At 41.2% G+C, this 22,130-nt stretch overlaps 2 protein-coding genes across 3 annotated transcripts in view; one reads left to right on the top strand and one right to left on the bottom strand.

Moving 5' to 3' along the window:
* The window catches only part of NAA15 (N-alpha-acetyltransferase 15, NatA auxiliary subunit), a 78,893-nt gene extending 68,360 nt beyond the window's left edge, over positions 1-10,533 (bottom strand). The window contains exon 1 of one of the 2 annotated variants that reach the window (XM_081237281.1): positions 10,172-10,533. In XM_081237281.1, the coding sequence (XP_081093407.1) occupies positions 10,172-10,225 (54 nt within the window). In that variant the 5' untranslated portion in view covers positions 10,226-10,533. The remainder of the gene's footprint in view (positions 1-10,171) is intronic. The other variant, XM_081237280.1, reaches the window with a different exon arrangement.
* Positions 10,534-15,870: 5,337 nt separating this feature from the next.
* Positions 15,871-22,130, top strand: NDUFC1 (NADH:ubiquinone oxidoreductase subunit C1). The gene is made up of 4 exons (XM_081237455.1): positions 15,871-15,964; positions 16,504-16,607; positions 18,116-18,195; positions 19,177-22,130. The coding sequence occupies exons 1-3, from the start codon at positions 15,898-15,900 to the stop codon at positions 18,173-18,175; spliced, it is 231 nt and encodes a 76-aa protein (XP_081093581.1). The 5' UTR covers positions 15,871-15,897; the 3' UTR covers positions 18,176-18,195; positions 19,177-22,130.

Below are 22,130 nucleotides of genomic sequence, written 5' to 3'. Positions count from 1 at the left end.
TGACTGGGAAAACTTCAGAAAAACGTCTGCTGTTTAATATTAACTATATTTAATTGTAGAATTAAATCTAAAACAAAGGTATTGATGAGGGTAGAATAGTACATAAAATGGCATGCTCTCACAAAGTAAAAATAACTTTAAAAAGTCAGAGGAAAAGAGACTAGAAAAAAAACTAAGTAGAATAAGCTCATTCACTGCCTCACACATAAGAAAATGGATTTACCACCTGCCAATGCAGGGGACACGGGTTTGCTCCCTGATCCAGGAAGATCCCACATGCTACAGACCAACTAAGCCTGTGAGTCACAACTACTGAGCCTGCGCTCTAGAGCCCGTAACCCATAACTACTGAAGCCTGCGTGCCTTGAGCCTGTGCTCTGCAACAAGAGAAGCCACCGCCATGAGAAGCCTGCGCACAGCAACGAAGACCCAACAAAGCCAAAAAAAAAAAGCTTCATGACATTGAATTTGGCAGTGATTTCTTAGATGTGACTCCAAAGGCACAGAAAACAAAAGAAAAAAAAGAAAAAGTAGACTTCATGAAAATTTAAAAATTTTGTGCATCAAAAGATGACACACAGGGACTTCCCTGGTGGTCCAGTGGTTAAGACTCCACGCTCCCAATGCACAGAGCATGGGTTCGATCCCTGGCTGGGGAACCAGGATACTGCATGCAGTGCGGTGCAGTAAATAAATAAATAAACAAACGAACAAACAGGCCTGGTGGGGGGGAGACTACACACAGGTGGAAGAAAATAGCTGCAAGTCATATACCTGATAAGGCATCGATAGCCCGTAAATAGAGAGAAATCTTACAACTCAACAACAAACAACCCAATTAAAAAATGGGCTAGGACTTAATTAGACATTTCTCCAAAAACAGCATACAGATGGCCAATAAGCACATGAAAAGACACTCAACATCACTAATCATTAGGAAAACGAAAATCAAAATTGTGATGAGATACTACTTCATGGTCACTAGTATGGCTATTATGAAACAAAAACAAAAACAGAAAACAGTAGTGTTGGCAAGAATGTAGAGAAACTGGAACCCTTGTGCATTTTAGGGAACCACTGTGGAAAACGGTATGGTATGCCTCAAGAATTACCATATGACCCAGCAATCTGCTTCTTGGTATATACCCAAAGGCATTGAAAGCAGGGTCTTGAAGAGAGATTCGTACACCCATGTTCATAGCAGCATTATTCCCAATGGCTAAAATGTGGAGGTAACCCAAGTGTCCATTGACAGATGAATAGATAAACAAAAAGTGGTATATAAATACAACAGAACTTTATTCAGCCTTAAAAAAGAAGGAAATTCTGACACCTGCTACAACATGGATGAACCTTGAGGATACTGTGCTGAGTGAAATAAGCCCATCACATAAAGACACATGCTGTATGATCCCACTCCCATGCAGTTCCTAGAGGAGCCAAACCCACAGAGACAGAAAGCAGATGGTGGGTGCCAGGGGCTAGGGGAGGGGTGGTGATGGGGGAGTTGTTTAATGGGTGCAGAGTTTCAATTTGGGAAGATGAAAAAGTTCTGGAGATGGATGGGGTTGATGGTTGCACAATGATGTGAATGTGCTTATTAATGCCACTGAAGTGTACACTTAAAAAATGACTAAGATGGTAAATTTTATATTATGCATATTTCACCATAATTTTTTAAAATGGGGGAGAAAAAGAAAATGGATTTATTTTATAGGTGACAAATAAAATAGCATAAAATTCACAATCACAGCATAAAATTCCCTCCCCTCCACACCCTAAGTAAGAAAAAAAGAGGACTAAAGGAATTTTTTTTGGCCACACCACGTGGCTTGAAGCATCTTAGTTCCCTGACCAGGGATCAAACCCGGGCCCACGGCAGTAAAAGCACTGAATCCTAACCACTGGACCTCTGGGGAATTCCCAGGAATTTTTAAAGGTATAAACATAAAAGTTTATAAAACATAAAACTGATTAAAACAAAAATATAAACCTTCTTAAATACCAAAAACTATACAAAAGCAAAATAATAATATTAAACAGAATACAAAGCATAACATAAAACCAAGATGAGATCAATTCAATGAAAAAGCTAACATCCTTAACAGACTACACCTATAATAGATGTTTACTAATATATATGCTTTACCATTTACCAAGGACTTTTATACATATCTCACTACCTGACCAGTGAGGTAGGTCAGAAAAGTACTGTTTCTCTCTTTATTCAAATTTACAAACTAAGGTTTAAAAAACATGAAAGATAAAGTAAAGCAAAGTCAGGATTAAAACCCATCATCTATTTTTCTTTCCACACCAGGCTTCCCCCATTGAGCATCAAACTTGTTTCAAAATACAAATTGAAGAAACGTATAATATTTTATTTCCTGCTTTAAAAGTGTAACTTAGCCACCCCACAAAAATCTTTAGAATGAATTAGGCTGAAACTTTTGATACTCTGGGTACAAAGCTTCTTCTAACAAAGAAAATGTTGGAAGAAGTTTAAGTCTCCTTAATGGCAGCGGCAACTAAGTTGCCAAAGAATGTGACACTATCTCAGATACTAGATGCAAGAACAGACACACTTCAGGGGACTTCCCTGGTGGCGCAGTGGATAAGACTCCGCACTCCCAATGCAGGGGGCCCAGGCTGGATCCCTGGTCAGGGAACTAGATCCCACATGCATGCCACAACTAAGGAGTCCACATGCCACAACTAAGGAGCCCTGGAGCTGCAACTAAGAAGCCCACCTGCTGTAACTAAGACCTGGTGCAACCAAAATTTAAGAAAATAATAATAACAGACACACTTCAGAGCGAGGGAAGGGCTACCCAGACCCAGGCTGTGTGACCTCTAAGTAAGTTCAGGTATGGCCAGTTCCCTACAATACTGGTTTTGAAAACACATATTTGCTCCCACACGATTGATAATTTGACTTTTTTTTTTTTTTTTTGCCGTACGCGGGCCTCTCACTGTTGTGGCCTCTCCCGTTGCGGAGCACAGGTTCCGGACGCGCAGGCTCAGCGTCCATGGCTCACGGGCCTAGCCGCTCCGCGGCATGTGGGATCTTCCCGGACCAGGGCACGAACCCGCATCCCCTGCATCGGCAGGCGGACTCTCAACCACTGCGCCACCAGGGAAGCCCGATAATTTGACATTTTGAGCATACTAAATTTCAAATTTCAAGTTTGCTTCTGTGGGATTTGTCCACCAGAAATACTAGATGAACACAGAAAACTGCACCCAGCTGAAACGAGCTGCATAGGCACGCACAACACAGACACACGCCTCAAACATCTAAACTCCCTCAGTTCACCTTGTGGGTTATGACGTGTTACAACTTTCTCTCAGATTTAAGATAACTTTCCTTCCATCACTTCATAGTAACTCACCAGCTGCAATCCTTCTGACACCTACCTCTACAAGCAAAACTTCAGGTCTTTTCCAAGGTAAAAGGCAGTATTTACATTATAGTATTTCCATATTGGTTAGCCATTTTACATATGTAAACCTGTGCTATCATTTCTATTAGGTTCTTACCCTGGTTCCTAATTTGGCATTAATGAAGTTTTTAAGTGTTGTGCCGACTCCATTTTTCCCACAAGCCCTGTGGGTTTTATTACCTGATTTTGCATAGTGCACTGACTTTTAGGAACCCGTATGTTCTGATATAGCACAACTGACTGTATATAAAGCAATTAGAAATATACTTTAGACAATGTAATCATAAGTATTGCCTATACTTATTACAATTTCCTCAAAGGAGTAATGCAAGGTTTATATCAGCTAATGTGGAAAAAAAGCCTGGCATAGAATATGGCTCAAAATAGATGATCAATAAATGCCAATTTACTTCATTTCCCTCTTCTTAAAGTTTCTGACTCAGTTCCCAAGCACCGATAACCAAAGGTGATCTTGTAATCTTCAATGAGATCTCTCGGAAAAAAACGGTACCATATTAAATGAAAGCCATTAACATAAGGGGAAATTTTTCTTTTTTTAAATCAGAACCACCACCATGTGTGGAAGTACACAACCAGCCTGGAGGGGTTTTTTTTTTCCCCCTAGGTCTATATTCTTTTTTTTTTTAAACACATGGGCGTACTTTTTTTTTTTTGGCTGCGCTCAGGCTTTCTCTAGTTGTGGTAAGCAGGGGCCACTCTTCTTTGTGGTGTGCGGGCTTCTCATTGGGGTGGCTTCTCTTGTTGCGGAGCACGGGCTCTAGGAGCGTGGGCTTCAGTACTTGTGGCACGTGGGCTCAGTAGTTGTGACTCGCGGGCTCTAGAGCGCAGGCTCAGTAGTGTGGCTCACAGGCTTAGTTGCTCCGCGGCATGTGGGATCCTCCCAGACCAGGGATCGAAACCGTGTCCCCTGCATGGGCAGGCGGACTCTTAACCACTGCGCCACCAGGGAAGTCCCTTAGGTCTATATTCTTAAAAGTAAACTTTCATCTCTCCTTTTATACACAATCAGATAAAACAACTCTTACAGATTACACAGAGGAATGCTCATATAATCTACTCTATAATAAAAACAAACAATCTTTAAGATTAAAATGATCACTGCGGGCTTCCCTGGTGGCGCAGTGGTTGAGAGTCCGCCTGCCGATGCAGGGGACATGGGTTCGTGCCCTGGTCAGGAAGATCCCACATGCCGCAGGGCGGCTAGGCCCGTGAGCCATGGCCGCTGAGCCTGCGCTCCGCAACGGGAGAGGCCACAACAGTGAGAGGCCCGCATACCGCAAAAAAAAAAAAAAAAAAAAAAAAATCACTGGCTTCATATAAGATTATAATTTCCCCAGTAGGTTTTAGTAGAAATTTCAAATGATCTCAACTGAAAATGTGTTCCTGTTATACTTACCAAAGAAAATCTCAGTGGAATAGAGAATATCAGGTAACAAAAACATTAAACTCTCCATCATTTATTTCTATATTGCAATTTATATTTCACTTTTAAATAGACAAAAAGATTGCTTTTATTAAATTAAAATGTTATGGAATTATTTTAGTTCCAAATTAAGTAGTGAAAACACAATTCATATCTTACCTAAAGGGGAAAAACCACATGCAACAAGTTAAACTAGTTTTTTTTAAAGTTACAACTTCAATACAAGTTTGTACAGTGTGCATCATAAAACAGCTTAAGTGTAAATGTACAGCTGACATTCCAGGGAAATTCCCATAAGTCAGGAATACAGTCACAGGACTTCCCTGGTGATGCAGTGGTTAAGAATCCACCTGCCCATGCAGGGGACACGGGTTCGAGCCCTGGTCTGGGAAGACCCCACATGCCACAGAGCAACTAAGCCTGTGGGCCACAACTACCGAGCCTGCGCTCTAGAGGCTGCAAGCCACAACTACTGAGCCTGCGTGCCACTACTACTGAAGCCTGCGCACCTAGAGCCCGTGCTCTGCAACAAGAGAAGCCCACGCACCACAATGAAGAGTAGCTCCTGCTCGTCGCAACTAGAGAAAGCCCCCGCGCAGCAATGAAGACCCAACGCAGACAAAAATAAATAAATAAAATTAATTAATTAAGGAAAAAAAATACAGTCACAGCAAAAATTGCCTCCCCTCCACATCCTAATATATATACTAACAACCATCACTCTTTTAAATCTCTTCACTTGTTCTTCTTTACCATCAGCACTGGCAACTGACATTATTTCTAAAACCATTTTTCACTAAGAATCTTAAGTGTTTCTCTCTTCAATAGGGCTACTGCCTACAAATAGAGAGCAAAGTTGTATTTAGATGTGGATGCTGAGGGTTGGCTACGGTCACTGATTAGTTAAGTGGCTGGCTCTGCCACACCAGCTTCCCAGCATACCTTTCCCAAATTCCAAGAATTCAATTTGATTTTTAAATTTTCTAAAAAACACTCACAAAGCAACTCTAAATTACAAATGTTCTCCCTTCTAACATGATATATTCCTGTCTCATAATATCATATACGCTGGTCCTCACCCCTGACTTTGTGTCAGAATCAGTTTTAGAGCTGTATGAAACTACAGATGATTGAGATTTACTACCTGATACAACAGGCTCCTCATGACAAACAGCCTCATTTAATCCAGATACCATTATCTCCTCCAATGCTAACACAACCAAAAAAGAAACAGTAAAAATTTCCTTTTATGCTTTTGTGATGGGAAAAAGGCCATGTAAACAAACCTAATACCATGATTCATTAATAAATGAAACTTCCAAGGTCTCACCGGGTAATACAGGTTCTGCCTGATACCCTACAATTACCTCATAACAATGTATTCTACAATGCCAAGGCCCAGCTTAACTAACTCCCTTCTCCAAAAGTCTTTATGCAAGCACAAAATCCAAAGATTACAATTTCTCTCTCCTGCCCTATACTCACTGTCTTAACACTGATTTTATGCAAAAATATTTCTTGAATACGTATTATGGTACGTTATTCTAACTAATGGGGGTATAGCAATTAACAGAACAAAATCCCTATCCTCATAAAACCTACGTTTTAATTATGGTAGACATGTGCTAAATTACTTGCATACATATGTCAGATGATGATAAGTGATGAGAAAAATAAAGCAAGGAAGAAAATAAGAAGGTTGCGCTGAAGAGGACTTCTGATCAAGGAAGACCTCAATATAACATTTAGAGGACATCTGAGCAGAATTCTGAAAGAAATAAGAGAAGAAATGAACCATGCAGTTATCTGGGGGAGAAAATTCTGAACAAACAGTCCTTTGCATATGATCCCTTCTATAACCTAGCTTTTTATGTCCAAAAGCACTTTTTTGAACAAAGAAAATATATTTGAATCAATGCTCTCTAAGAAATGCATTATCAGAAGCAGAAATACTAAAGGAAATTAGAATGCACACTAAACAAAGGGATCCCTTCTGTTAAAGCTGGTTGGCCAGTAGCTCTCCTGTCCACCAATCATACAGGGCACCATGTCTGCCTCTGTGGAAACTGCTTTAACCAGTCTTCAAAGTAATACTTGGGATGGCAACTCTATACCATCAAATAACTTAGTCTGTGTAATCCCCAATAATGGCCAAGACTGCAAGGCTTTGAAATACTCGCATAATCAAACGTTAAATTCAGTTCCCTATTAGCTTTTGTCTGCTTCTCTGCACATATCATGTTGTCTATTACAAGTGAAAACTAAACTGTAGTCGTTCTTTTTTTTTTTTTTACCAGAATACTCTATTCTAGAAATAATCAGCACAAACAAGTCTTTTAATCTACTTTTAACCCAAAAGAATCATGTCTTAAACATTTCAGGTTTCTAACACAATAAAGCATTTAAAAATATATATCCTTTGTCAATTTATATAAAAACATATACTTCTGTGTTCGTTCATACTATATCCACTCCAGAAAGGATTTAGGATAGAAATCTAAAAGAAAACAAACAAATCAGTGAATTTGCCACATTATCAGATTTTTCTTCTCATAAGATTCTTTACAGACCTTTTTAAAAAGTATTTTGTCAGTTTCATAAGAATGTAGTGTATTTACATTATAGCAAAATTGCATTTCATTTTCTAATTCACTTCTTTTTTTATTAAGATTTTTTTTATGTGGACCTTTTTTTTTTTTAAGTCTTTATTGAATGTGCTACAACACTGCCTCTGCTTTATGCCTTTGCTTCCTGGCCGCGAGGCCTGTGGGATCCTAGCACCCCTGACCAGGGATCGAACCCACGCCCCCTGCACTGGAAGTCTCAACCACTGGGCTTCTAGGAAAGTCCCTCTAATTCACTTTTAAACAAATTTATTCTAGTTCAAACATTTGATTACCTACTGTATACAGAAGAAAGGGGATTTCAGAGCAGGTAAAACTTTGTTTCCATTTTTAATTTTTTCTTTGTTATATTCTAAACACATGCAGTACAGGTAAAAGTATATTAAGACCAATTTCAAGGTCGCTGTCCTCACTCGGTTGCAAAACTATTACTGTCACATAGAAACTAAAGTCAGCTGACCTTCCTATGCACATGTGGAAATCTACTTGTTAACAATTCCTAATTTTAATTTCATCTGCAACTAAGTCCAACCTAAGTATCATTAACTGTAGAAACAGCACTTTTTCCAAAAGCAATAAATAACATGAAATAATTTACCTACAATATTTGTAGGTACCTACAATATGTGTAGCCACCTAACAATTACTACAACTCCTTTTACCTAACAAAGAACTAGGCAGGTGTGGTGTAAGTGCCATAAAAAAAAAAAAGTTTCAGGACTTCCCTGCTGGTGCAGTGGTTAAGAACCCGTCTGCCAAGGCAGGGGACACAGGTTCAAGCCCTGGTCCGGGAAGATCCCACATGCCGCGGAGCAACTAAGCCCATGCGCCACAGCTACTGAGTCTGCGCTATAGAGCCCTCGTGCCACAACTACTGAACCCCGCACGCCTAGAGCCTGTGCTCCACAACAAGAGAAGCCACCGCAATGGGAAGCCCGCGCACCGCAACTAGAGAAAGCCTGCGCGCAGCAACGAAGACCGAACGCAACCGAAAAAAAGTTGCATTCCTGACCCTTACACTAGCTGTTAGCCTTAATCTCGGGGTGTTCCTTAATCTTGAGACATCTTGAGACTAAATTAAATTAATTAAAGTTAAGAATTCAATTCCTCAATCACACTAGCCATATTTCAAGTGTACACGAGCCACATGTGGCTAATGGCTATCATAATGGAGAGAACAACTACTCCTTTAAAAGTTGTAAAAGTAAATAAATTGCTGTGGTAAAAAGGTGCTATAGTCCTACCTACACTCCACTCCAGTTAGTCTTGAAACCAAAAAAAATGGCAATAAGGACTTCAAGGTAACTAAGAGTTAACACCGTATTGGATGCGACTTTCCTATGTATGTTTTCACAGGAACTGACTAAATCTGTAGGCATATGGATATTTTTGTAAAATCAAAGTTAGTTCAACATGGGTTACTTTCCTTTCTCTAGAAAACACGGATCCTCAGAGCTGTTATACTTTTCAAACAAATGAAATACATTTAAATTACAAGAGGAAAGAACTAACACTTTCGTACACACACTCCAAATTTGAAGTCTTAAGTCTGGCAAATGCAGTTAATCCTTTCATAAAGTGTCTGCACGAAAGCGGCAACCCACACACTAGATGCCAAACAAAAAACGTGCTACAAAGTATTAATTATAGCACCAAAGCTACAAGGCAGATGTTACAGGGTAAACAGTCCTTCCAAACATCATCGCATTTACGGTTATTTAAAAAAAAATGCAAACGGCAAACGTGAAATGCAGGGAATTATCGAGCCTGAGCTAGCGTCAAAAAGATCCATTTCACAAGTCCTTATATTCTCTTTTCTCTGCTGCTCATTTCTTGCGTCAGTGTTAATACACTTCGGTCTACAAGAAAATCTGTGTCCAGAACTTCTCCGCTGAAAGCTCTTAACTTTCCACTTCCTACTGGACCGCCCCCTCGCAATGGGCCCCACCTCCCAAGGAGGGTGATGTTTCCCGCTCGGAAGCTAAGAAATAAATGTCTCTCCCCTACTCCTGAAAGGAGGTAAAGAGGCCGAGAAGCTGCAGATGCCAGCATTCCTACTGACTCCATCGAGGCTGTCGTTTAGAAGCCTTCCTCTCCTCTTCTGAACTCCTTTCTTCCTTCCCTCTTCCCAGGTCATTCAGTGACCCCGAGCCGGGCGGGGACAGGTGACTCCCAAGAGGAGAGGAAGAGGGAGGGACGGACGATGGAGGGAGAGCCGCGCTTGGGCAATGAATGAGCTGTGCCGCATCCGCACCACCTGTTCCTTCCAAGGGTGTCACCCCGGCCTGCCGGCAGGCTTCCCAAACCACCCGGGCCACCGCTCCTGCCCGTGTCGCCCGCTTCCCCGTTGAAGGCCAGGCCTCTGCCCCCTTCGCTCAGGGCGAATGAAAACCGGCCGCTTCGAAGCCAGGAGAACGGGGCCTACTCCGGAACCACGGCCTCCGGAGCGTGGGGACGGGAGGAGGAAGCCCGTGGCCCCTGGCGCGCGTGCCCAAGTGGGAACCCCTAGAGGGGACAAGGCAGTGCATTCGGCTTGACTAGGAGCACGAAGGCGGGGTCCCGGGCGGCGGTGGCCGGGTGCCCCTGGGCCGAGGTTAGGGGTGACAGGCCCGTGTACCGGCTAAATCCTCCTCACTGCTGGTCCGGAGCCTCCCACTTACCAAGATCCGCTTGAAGAGCGCGTTCTCCTTGGGCGGGAGGCTCACGGCCGGCATCGTTCCGGCTCCTCCCGCTGCTCCCGCCACCGCCGGGCTCGGTCAGTCTGTTTGTCCGACCGCCGCCGCCGCCGCCGCCGCCGTCGTTCCCTGGCTGCTTCAGCCTTGATTGCCCCGATCCACCGCCGCCACCGGGCCTCGGGTGTCACCGCGTCGCCCAACCCAGACACCCCCTTCCCCTCGTAGTCTTTTTTCCCTTCTCACTTAACACTGCCGCCGCCTCCCCCCCCCCCGCACGGGTCTCCGTCGGCGGTTCACGTGGTAACTGAACAGACCGACAGAGGCAGCCAAAATGGCGGACGTGGAGAGCTTTCCCACCCGGGTCACACCTCCTAACACGCAGGCGCGATGACCTCCTTTCCCCACCTCCTCTGTCCTGGAGCTTGCTGGGAAACCTGGAGGCCCGCCCAGGTCCGCGCAGGCCGTGAGGGTCGCGGCAAGCCCCGCCCATCCTTTCGGTTTCTTGTCTCCGAGACGCCGGGGAAGCGAGGGAAGAGTGGCTAACTGCGGTTCCGACGCCCTCCGCATCAAAAGTAGCGATTCCACTACTTCTTGCTAGATTGGCTTTTCATTCATTGGGTAGACTCTTCCAGTCTGTATAATCATAGTTTGAGCCTAAAGTGCTAAAATCCCGGTGTCCAAAAAGCGGTGTGTTTGATCGTGGACCAGGTGCTTAATTAAGCAGCAGAGGCGGAGGGGAAATGAAAGTTTCACCCCAGTGGGGTCTTGTAAATAGATCCAGAGAGGATGGGGCTTACCGGAGTCTGAAAAGCGTGAAAGAGGTAACCAAGTAAATGGGCCTGGCTGGGGCATCAGTGATTTACTTTTATTACTTTAAGAGGACCCTGGAAAGGTAGTCAGCCAGATCCGAAGTACCATGCCAAAGAAACATCTGAAGGTTAAAGTGTGTGTTTTTATTTCATCGCCGAGTTCATGCAATGCAGTGTTGAGGACTGTATGAATCACCTTGGGTTGTGAAGAATTCAAGGTCACTGACTCCCCTGGAACTGGCTTCAAACTAGTGTTTAATATTGTGACTCCCCGTCACTAGAAATCCTTAAATCTTAGGAAGCCGAAGAGTATCTGGCAAGGATACTAGAGAACTACTGCAGTAAGCAAGGTCAGACTGATACCTAATAGAGTCGCTTCAAGCCATTCACTAAAACTCGACAGTAAAACTATTTTAAACGTGGCATTCTGTTGATGACTACAAATTTTCACATCGTATGAGCCATTTTTATCCTTGATTGTTTTTGATTATCTCTCTCCAGATCCTGAATTCCATCAGTAGTAGCATTCTGTGCATCATGAATCATTATACAATATATGCAGTAGCTTTGATTTTTTAATCATAGTTACACAGATGTTTTACTGTTTTCGGCTTGCTCTTTTTTTTTTTTTTTTTTTTTGCGGTACGCGGGCCTCTCACTGTTGTGGCCTCTCCCGTTGCGGAGCACAGGCTCCGGACGCGCAGGCTCAGCGGCCATGGGTCACGGGCCTAGCCGCTCCGCGGCATGTGCGATCTTCCCGGACCTGGGGACGAACCCGCGTCCCCTGCATCGGCAGGCGTACTCTCAACCACTGCGCCACCAGGGAAGCCCTCAGCTTGCTCTTTAATCCTCCATGGAAGGTGTGAGTTGAGTAAGATGTTTCCCAGTGGAAAAATCTGCGACTAATACTTGGGTTTTCTAGCTGCTATCTTGCATGCCCTCTCATTTTGCCTGGGGCATAAGTAAGATTTTAGAAGTCAGATCCTGGAATTTCTTCAAATTCTGTGATGTCTCTTTAAAAGTTTCATTAAGAAAATTGTATGGGGCTTCCCTGGTGCCACAGCTGGAGAGGGCCCTCGCACAGAAACGAAGACCCAACAGAGCAAAAATAAATTAATTAAAAAAAAATTGTATGTACAAGAAACCATTTTTGAGTTTCGAAATACGGCCAGTTTTTTAACTTTAGCTTTAAAAAAAAAAACTAAGAACAAATTTAGAATTCATAAAAACGGCTGTTATTTAGTGGTAACCTTCAAACTTCACCACCCCCAACAGGTCTTTCAACTATCTGAACTATTAAAAAGTAGAAAAATTGTCTAACTTAAGGTGATAATTTTGGCTTAGCTACTAACTTGGGTTTCCAAATCTCTAGCTTCATATCCAAAAGTCCTTCTGGCAATATTATTTGCTATGTTTTTCTAAATTTCTCCTGTAAATAATATTCTGTTTTCACCTTGGGGGAAGAAAATTTCTGGTCTTTGAAACAAACTGTAGTTTCTACCAGAAGCTGAGTAACTGAATAGATGAGCTAGCAATATAGTTTGGCAAATATGTTCCTTTTGGCTAATGACAAATAAATAACAATCTTTAAGACTCAGTGAATACTAGTCTGATTCAACATTTATGTGAGTTACAAACATCCTAGTTAAAATGCACCTACAAATAGTTGGACCACACAGTCAGTGATTTGATAGCCTGAACTCAATAAAATGTCTACTCTGATAGATCACCACTATTTGACAAATAGCGATCCCATTTAATGGCTTATGCTTTGAATGACAGCTATGCAGGGAGTTAACATATCCAAGGCTAGGTGTGATGATGATGATGGTGGTGGTGGTAGTTATTTCATTCCTCTTACAACATGTGTTTGCATATCACTTTTGTGATAAATTCACCATAAATAAAGAAATAACGTTGCAAACTTTAATTCTACAAAAGGGGTACATAGAGTGAAATTCCTCCATCTTCATATATGTAAGAGGTTCTCTATTGACACTTCTTTATCTTTACATATTTACATTTTCTAGAAACAAACATAAAAGAAATCTATGTATTTGCCACCCAGATTTACAAAATGTTAACGTTTTGTGATTGCTTTTTTTTTAAATAAAAACTTGCAGATACAGCTATCCCTCTGCAGATTTGAATTTGACGTATAGTGTTCTCATGCTTCATAAATCAGTAAACATGTAGGAAGCACTTTTACCTTTTATACTGTTTTCAACTCTGGCTTTACTTTAACCCTTCCCCGGGAGATGTGAGTTGAGTAAGAGGTTTCCCAGTGGAAAAATCTGGAACTAAAAATTTGATTTTCCAGCAACATGGATGGACATGGAGATTATCATACTAACTGAAATAAGTCAGACAGAGAAAGACAAATATCATATGATATGCCTTATATGTGGAATATTAAAAAAAATTATACAAATGAACTTATTTACAAAACAGAAACAGACTCACAGATTTAGAGAACGAACTTAACTACGGTTACCAGGGAGGGAGGGGGAGGGGGAGGGATAGACTGGAAATTTGGGATTGACATGTACACACTGCTATATTTAAAATAGATAACCAGGGCTTCCCTGGTGGCACAGTGGTTAAGAATCTGCCTGCCTATGCAGGGAACACGGGTTTGAGCCCTGGTCGGGGAAGATCTCACATGCCGCGGAGCAACTAAGCCCGTGAACCACAACTACTGAAGCCTGCATACCTGGAGTCCCTGCTCTGCAACAAGAGAAGCCACCGCAATGAGAAGCCCGCGCACCACAATGAAGAGTAGCCCCTGCTCGCCGCAGCTAGAGAAAGCCTGCGCGCAGCAAGGAAGATCCAGCGCAGCCAAAAATAAATAAATAAAATAAAATTTATTTTTTAAAAAATAAAAAAATAAAATAGATAACCAACAAGGACCTACTGTATAGCACAGGGAACTCATCTAAATATTCTGTTACAACCTAAATGGGAAAATAATTTGAAAAAGAATAGATACATGTATATGTAAAAATAAAATAAAAATTAAAAAATAAAAATTTGATTTTCTAGCTGCTAACTAGAAAGGGGGAACTCTTTGCCTGGGTCATAAATAAGGTGTTAGCATTCAGTTTCTGGGGATGCTTAAATGAATGTCACGTAGCAACTTCTACCAAAATATCACAGCTATTAGCTCCTGGCTGAAATTGCTTCATCAGGATTCTTTTCAAGATGGAGTTTCATGTACAGCTGCCTACTCCAAGTGTAGGGTTCCATCAGCTCTAACATGATGAGAGAAATGTGCTTATACTTCATCACTTTCCCAAAATATACACTGGTAAAAGGATACAGGGGGCAAAAGAACAAAACAGCCTTTTCCAGTGGCAGTAGTGAGATTTAGTAATTTGCCTAATGGTTTTGTATGCTCTCACTAAATGTGGCTTCTGTTCCAACTTGTTGGATTCTAGCAAAACCTGTGTCAGGACAAGCTTCCAAGGGATGGGGTAGAAAGGATATACTACTGACAGGTTGCTGAGTGGACAAGAAGCCAAGAAGTTGAGAACCAACAACTGACTCAGCATGTTAGTTGCATGGTTTGTTTACTTGAGCATGAGTCCAGGAGGCTCAAACTAGGTTACAAACTATAAAGTAACTAACAGTTTAGCAATCTATGTAGCCATCAGTTGTATGTAAAAATGAGCCACAAAACATAGAACGATTATTTTACTTTTTTGGTCAATAATTTTTGGTTAACAATTTTTTTCAATATCATTGCTAAGGAAAGTATAGAAAGAAAAAGAGATTTGCTAACAGTTATTTTGCCCTTAAAATGAACCCAAATGACATTAGGCTTAAAAGATTAAACCTAATTAAAATATGTAAAAATACACATATTTTAACATGGCCTTTAGACATCAGTTTGAATCGAGAATTAAATGCACAAAAAATCTGGTTCAAATGTGAAAGATAAAACCTATTGGTCAGTACAATAGGTATCAAAGAGATAGCCAAAAGCAAGTTGTTTACAACTACCAGACACGCTCTAAGCTTCCCAAGGACCCTATAGCGTAAGTGTTTTGTTCCAGATATAAAACTGAGGCATGGAGAGGTTAAGTAATTTGCCTAAAAATCATATAGCTAAAAAGAGGTGAGCAAGAATGGCGCTTTGAACTTGGCACTTTGAGCCTGCTCTGCAGCTTATGGCCTCAGGGGACTGTCTAAACCTGTTGGGTGGGCTAAGTCCGAGTCCCAACTTCCCCAGCTGTGTGGTCTTGAACTGGTCGGGGTACTTCTGAAATACTAGGATTCTCTTTTCCTCACAGGGTTGTGGGGCTTTACTGTGCTAGTGCGTATAAACAGACTTTGGGAACTGTTAAGAGGTCGTTTCAAATATGAGGTATATATAATACGTCACCTTGGAGGAAGAGCTTGTCTTTTGAGCTTCATCTATAAATTGAGAATGATAATCACGGCGTGTCCTGCGGCCGTTGTGAAAGTGAAATGATAGTGCATGTAAATCAAATGATGCATTAAGGCACAGTGCCTGAAACACCGAATTCGATCAAAATGCTACTATTCAACCCCCTTCACTTGCAGTTTCCCAACTTACGCAGGAAGATTTTGGTAACTCTCTCTGTAAGTGTCCCTGGGGTGGGGGTCTGAAATAAACTCTCTGAGGACAGAGACGCGGCTAAACTACCTTTTATTTTCCCCCCTTGTAATCATCTCCTTCGTAATCCCACTGTGCAGATTGAGGGCTGAGACCAGAAGAGCTAGAGTACCAGGCGGTAACTCCAATTCTTGGGGTTAGCGCCCCCACGCGGCACGGCCGCAGAGCCCGCTGTTCCGCGCCTCCGCCCGCCAGGGGGCGCTCGGCCGGATGCCGACCCCCGGGAGCGGCGGGGCTGGAGGAGGCGGAGCCCAACCGGCAAGATGGCGCCGTCCGCCTTGCTGCGTCCTTTCTACAAGCTGCTGGCCCCGGCCAGGCTCCCGAGCGGCTGTAAGTGTCTCTCCTCGAGCAGGCCGCCCCGACCTTCCAGCCTGCGGCTCCCAGGGCGAACCCAGCCCCGCGGGGGCAGGAGGCGGCTGCGCCCCGGGCTTGTCCGGCCGTGACCTTCGCCGGCCCGCCTCCCGGAGCCCACGCCTGCCTCCACCCGCGACTCTCGGATCCCCGTCAGCCGCTGCCCACCCTCCTCCCAGTGCCGTCCGACCCCTCGGGGTCTCGGCGAATGGACTTTGAGTCCCTCCTCCTGCAGACGCGGGAGAAGGAGACCCTCCCGGGGGCGCTTCTATCCGCCCACCCCCGAGACGTCGGAGGGGTCGCCAAAGCCCGTGTACGAGGCTTTGAAGGCGCCACTCGTCTGCCCCTGCTGGTGGCCCAGGGCGAGTTACTAGGCCTCTCTGAACCTCTCTTTCTGTGGCTGTTTAAATGAGGAAGTAGAAGGGGGAATTAAAAGCGACAATACGCATGTAAATGTCAGGTTTATTCCTACAGGGCGGTAAGTTATAGATTTAGAGACCCTTTCTGTCCCCTTTCAGCTTCAGCGCGGTCAAAGTTCTACATTCGGGAACCACCACAAGGCAGACCTGACTGGCTGAAGGTTGGACTGACCTTGGGCACCTCCGTTTTCTTGTGGATCTATGTAAGTATATACTCCCTTAAATCGTGCTACTCCAGCACGCTGGAGAGGACAGGTATCGGTGTGAGGTTGAATGGTGCGCAGCAAATCTTCCATTCCATAGGTTATTTATGTAACTGCTAATAATCTATTTCTCCAGGAGGGAAATCCCAAGGACTAAAAAATATTAAGGTTTCAGAGGCATCGAGAAAGTATAATGAGGCTGAAATTTCTGTCATTGATCCTTCCCCTGGTTTTGTCGCGAATGGCAGTTTTACTACATAGTAATTATTCTTTAGTTTATTTCTTAATAAAGATGGAGGCAGGTTGGGATTTTATGAAGGCACTTTTTTCGGATGCCATAGGGACAGATCGTAAATGAACAAGCTACACAAATTAAATCCCATTGAACTTACAAGATACAAGATTTTAACAATGTTTGTATAAATACATTGTTGGAAATTGTACCTAGTGTGTAGCAGCCTTTTTCTTTCTTTCTTTCTTTCTTTTGTCTTTGTTTACAGTATGCCAAATGCTTTACCTGTAAAAACTTGTTTAATTTTTTCAACAACACTATGTGGTAGTACTATTATTGTTGACCTTTTACGGATGTAGGAAACACTTGGAGAAATTAATTTGCCAAACCAAGTTCTCCCTGACTTCAGAGCTACACTGTAGACCACTGTGAAATACTGCCTCTCCATAGATACATTTTTTAAAAGTATCTGTGCTACATTCGTATTTAAATGTTTTGTTTTGGAATTTCCTCCACTGCCGCCCACCTCCAACTCTTAGATCTCTTATTTGGGATTTTTTTCATTAAAGTGGTTCAGCTCTTTGACATGGAAAGGAGGAAGAGATGTTGAAAGTTACTTACAACTTAGTAACTAATCCTTTCAAAATAACGTTTGTTATAATGTAACTTTATACGTTCTTAAAGTTTTCCTAAAAAGAAACTTGTTGCTGAGCGCTCTGATTGATATTGGATCTTTGCAAAACATGTCACCCTATATCAGCCATCGTTCTAGTTGCATATTCTGTCAGACAGTGGTTCTGAGAAAGTGGCTGTCCTCCATGACATCTAATTAAAACATATATAGTTGGGGGATGTGGGTTGGTCGTTCACTCACAATATCATACTTCTGAGGTGAGAAGTATAGTACACATCCACCCCATCTAATAACCAGGTTCTGCTCTGTCCTATTGCTTTAGCCCCTCTGTGGTAAGGCTCTCCATTCCATTAATTACCCACTGAGTGAAGTAATTTATTTGCAGAAGTTGGATTTAAACTTTTAAGGGTTGCCTTCTCAAATATATAGTATGTCAGATTGTGGTGAACAAGTACATATCATTCATAGCTTTTGGACTTTTGTATCCCTTAGCCTTTTATTTCTAACTAGAATAGTTGTAATTCTTTTAATCTATCCTTATTTCTCTTGCAAAATATAAATATCATTAGCTGATCTGCTCCTTCTCCTCTTTAAGTTGCCAGGAAGATTACATTTCTAATTTTAACTGTTACCTACTTCTAGCTCATCAAACAACATAATGAAGATGTTTTAGAGTATAAAAGAAGAAATGGGTTGGAATAAACTTTTGAAATACCAATACAGTAAGTATGTGATTTTCTAGGATTGAATAGACTATGCAAGTTAATTTGACCTCTTTTTAAATAATGTGTTTTGACTTTTTTCATTAGATTTATACTTTTTAGCACCTATATTCCTGTCTGTGACAAATTTATGAATTTTCAATACCTTGGCTCAAGGATCTCTTAGCATAATAATTTTTAATCATTACACTTTGACTGTGTTCAAAGGAAGTTGTGCTTAAGAATGAAACCAAAATCATATTTTCTTAAATCTAATAGTGCTGTACACAGTGCCTTCATAGCACTTAGGACAAGTTATCATTGTTTGTGTACGTATTTCTTAGTACCTGTTTGTCATATACCACACTTGAGTGTAAAATTCCATGAGAACAGGGCATTCAATTGTTAAATTTCTTACTGCATGATAATTTTATTATGATTGTCATTACAACTAACACCCAGTTGGACAATTCCTGATAAAACCTAGCTGTGAATAAGATAGAATACACTGCATGGTCTGTGATTTAAGAGAGTGAGTTTATTTTATATGTATATGTGTGTCATATTTCTGAAAATATTTTTAAAGAATCCTATATTAAGCCTTTTGTAAAATGGAAAATCATCCTTATAAATCTCAGCTTTCTTGGATTAGGTTGATTAAAGTAGATAACTTATATGTTCTGGAGAATAAAATAGTAATCACAAATGTACATTTTGTTCTATTATTATCACCTTGCCCATTTCACTACTTCAGTCAATCAAGAGATAAAAATGAAATAGGTTTTTAAATCAAAACCAGATGCTTTTGCTACTCCTGTAGTTAAGATTTAAAAAAAAAAATTTTTTTTTGCTAAAATTTAGATAAAATGAGGAGTTGATACTCTTTGTGGATTTGTTTTTTTAGACTTCCCCTGATGCTTTAAGGTGCATTGTTCAGAATGGTCTAATTTTAATATTACTTCTGCTGGTTAATGCTACAGTTTTCTTTTTTTTTCATTATAGGTATATAGTGTTTATAGCAGTTCCTCTGGATTCACCAATCTGTTGAGCTGTAAACTGAGAGAGTTACATGTGAACATATGTCAAGTCAGCATTTGTGTTTCACATAATTAAATTAAAAAATACTTCTGTATTCTTCAGATTATGTACATTGTGACAATGTATAAAATGTCAATTCTAACGTAAATTACTAGAAGTATTTTAATGTGGAAAGTACCATCTGATAATAGGGTCAGTGGTAATTAAGAACACATTGGTAAGAAAACTTTTTAAGGATATAGATTAAAAAAAAAATCACTTCTGAGGATTTAGTCCTTCTGTCAACTTCTGATTTCTAATCAGAAGATCTATTTAGTGATCAGGATGATAGAACTACTCCTACTCTATTATTTAAAATACAAAAGAACCCAAATACTATTTTCTTCTTACCAGAGTTTCTTCTGACTCCATTTCCTTGAGTTTGAATGATTTTCATTTGGGTGACTGTTTTTAACACCGGTATGGCAACAGTTGGCTCTTTTTGCTAATATGACTTTCATCCAATGAATAACAGACTATTCAAAAAAAGGAGTTGGTGAGAGCTAACAGAGACAAAAAGCACTTCATTTATCCCTCATTAAAACCCTTTCTTGTGAATCAGTTAACACCTATTTATATGCCACTTCATTAACATATAATTTAAACACTTAATGTATTAATACTATACATTTAAAAGTGTATTATTTGTATCTCCATTTTGATGTTAAATAGAAAGTTTCATTGCCTTATAAATGGCTTTGTTAGTGTTTTGGGCTCTGGCCAACACTTACTCTGGGAGATTCATGGCCCAATACCTTTGGAAGTCACTTCTGAACATAAACTCAGAGTTACATTATCTCAGAATAAGTATTTAATCCAAATTCAGTGAAAGACCAGATAAAACAGTAACTATTAACTTTTGTCAATTCAGAGTCCTAGGCGGTAGAACTGGAAAGGACCTTAGGGGGTCATATAGACCAATTCCATAATTTTATAAATGCAGAAAACAGAGGTAAAGAGTCATTTGCCCAATATCACTGGAAAGTAGACTGACGGACTCTTAAAGATGACCATGTCCTATTCCCCAGAATTTGTATATATGTTAGGTTAGGTTAGGCAAAGAGGAATTAAGGTTGCAGATGGAATTAAATGTACTAATCAGCTGACATTGAGATGGAGAGATTATCCTAGATTATCTGGTTGGGCCTGATGTAATCACAAGGGTCCTTAGAAGTGGAAGAGGGAGGCACCAGTATGTGTCAGAGTGGTGTGATATGAGAAAGATTCAGCCGGCCATTGCTAGCTTTGAAGATGAAAGAGGGCCAAGAGCCAAGGGACAGAGAAGTCAAAGAAATTCTATGCTGGAGCCTCCAGAAAGGAACACAGCCTTGCTGACACCTTAACTTTAGCCCAGTGAGACCCATGTTGGATTTCTCACCTACAAAAATGTAAGATAATAAATTTGTGTTGTTTTAAACCACTAAGCTTGTTATAGCAGCAGTAGGAAACTAATACTGTCACATGGTAATGGACCAAGAAGTCAGGTATCAACTCCCAGTTCAAGGAACTTTACCCTAAAAGAGACACTTAAAATTCACATCCCTAAAGGGAACAGAAAACCCTTAAGACATTTGAAATTCTGGAAACTGATAACCTTAGTTGGAAATAAAATACAGCTTTAACAAGCAAGATTTACTGTATGTCAGGCCTTGAAAATAAAGCTGCCCTGTGTGGACTTGCATCTTGATTGTGCCTCTGTAACTCCAGGGGGAGCCATTCATGAAGACTAGGGCTGTCCAAAAGAACTTTCTGCAATGATGGAAATGTTCTGCCTGTGCTAGCCAATGTAGTAGCCACTACTCCCATGTGGCTGTTGAGCATTTGGAATGTGATTAATGTGACTGCATTTTTTTTAGTTTTATTTCCTTTTCATTAAATAGCCACATGGGGCTGGGGGCTGCCGTATCGGACAGAACAGATGCAGGTTACGCTGAGTGACACCTCCTAGGGTTGTGCCACATGGGGGCACTGGTGAAAGGTGCTTTCTAAGCTGAATATTGAAACCTAACTCAAATTATATTAAACTAAAAAAAAAGGTTATGAGGATACAGAGTGACTCACAGACTGCTATAACAGGCATGCACCTGAGCCCAGGAATAATTGGGGCTTGGAGTTCAAATGTTATCCAGACTTTTGCTCTTGGCTCTAGCTTCCTGCGTTATGTGCTTTATTTCCTTTGCACACAGACCGTCTCTTCCCCAGCCCACGTTGTAAAGAGAAGGCTACAGTCAGTAGTGTCTTAAACTGAGATGTTTTAGCTGGACTGAACAAGAATTGTTCTGGTACACAACTCCTAAGATCTTGGTCAAATGATGGTTCCTTTAGCAATAATGTAAAAGAATTTCCATAAAAAAGAAGATACAGACAAAACCATATGTCAAATGCTGTCAAGTTTTTTATTAGATCAAAATCAGACCTTTTCAGATTCAGTATCTCTGAGATAGTCATTAAATTATTCTCTTAAGTTGCCGTAGGAAAAAAAAACAAGCTATAGGAGCTCAGTTTTAAGTATAAGAAGTTGTTATGGGTTAAATTTTGGTCCCCCAAAAGATATGTTGAAGTCCCAGCCCCCATTATCTCAGAATGTAACCTTATTTGGAAATAGGGTATTTGCAGATATAATTAGTTAAAGTGAGTATACTGGAGTAGAGTGGGCCCTTAGCCCAATGTGACTGGTATGTTTCTAAGGAGAAAAGACACAGACACACAGGGAGAAGACAGGAATGATGGAGGCAGGGACTGGAGTGATGCATGTGGAAAGCAAGGATTACCAGTAAACGTCAGAAGCTGGAAGGGTTCTCGCCTACATGTTTCACACCTTGACTTCAGACTTCTAACCTGCAGAGCTGTGAGAGAATAAAGTTTGTTGTTTTAAGCCA

The sequence above is a fragment of the Mesoplodon bidens genome (genome assembly GCF_964165515.1).
Source record: "Mesoplodon bidens genome assembly, chromosome: 1".
Taxonomy (NCBI): Eukaryota; Metazoa; Chordata; class Mammalia; order Artiodactyla; family Ziphiidae; genus Mesoplodon; species Mesoplodon bidens.
Note: the sequence above shows the minus strand (reverse complement) of the source record. Positions and strands in the feature narration are given on the sequence as shown.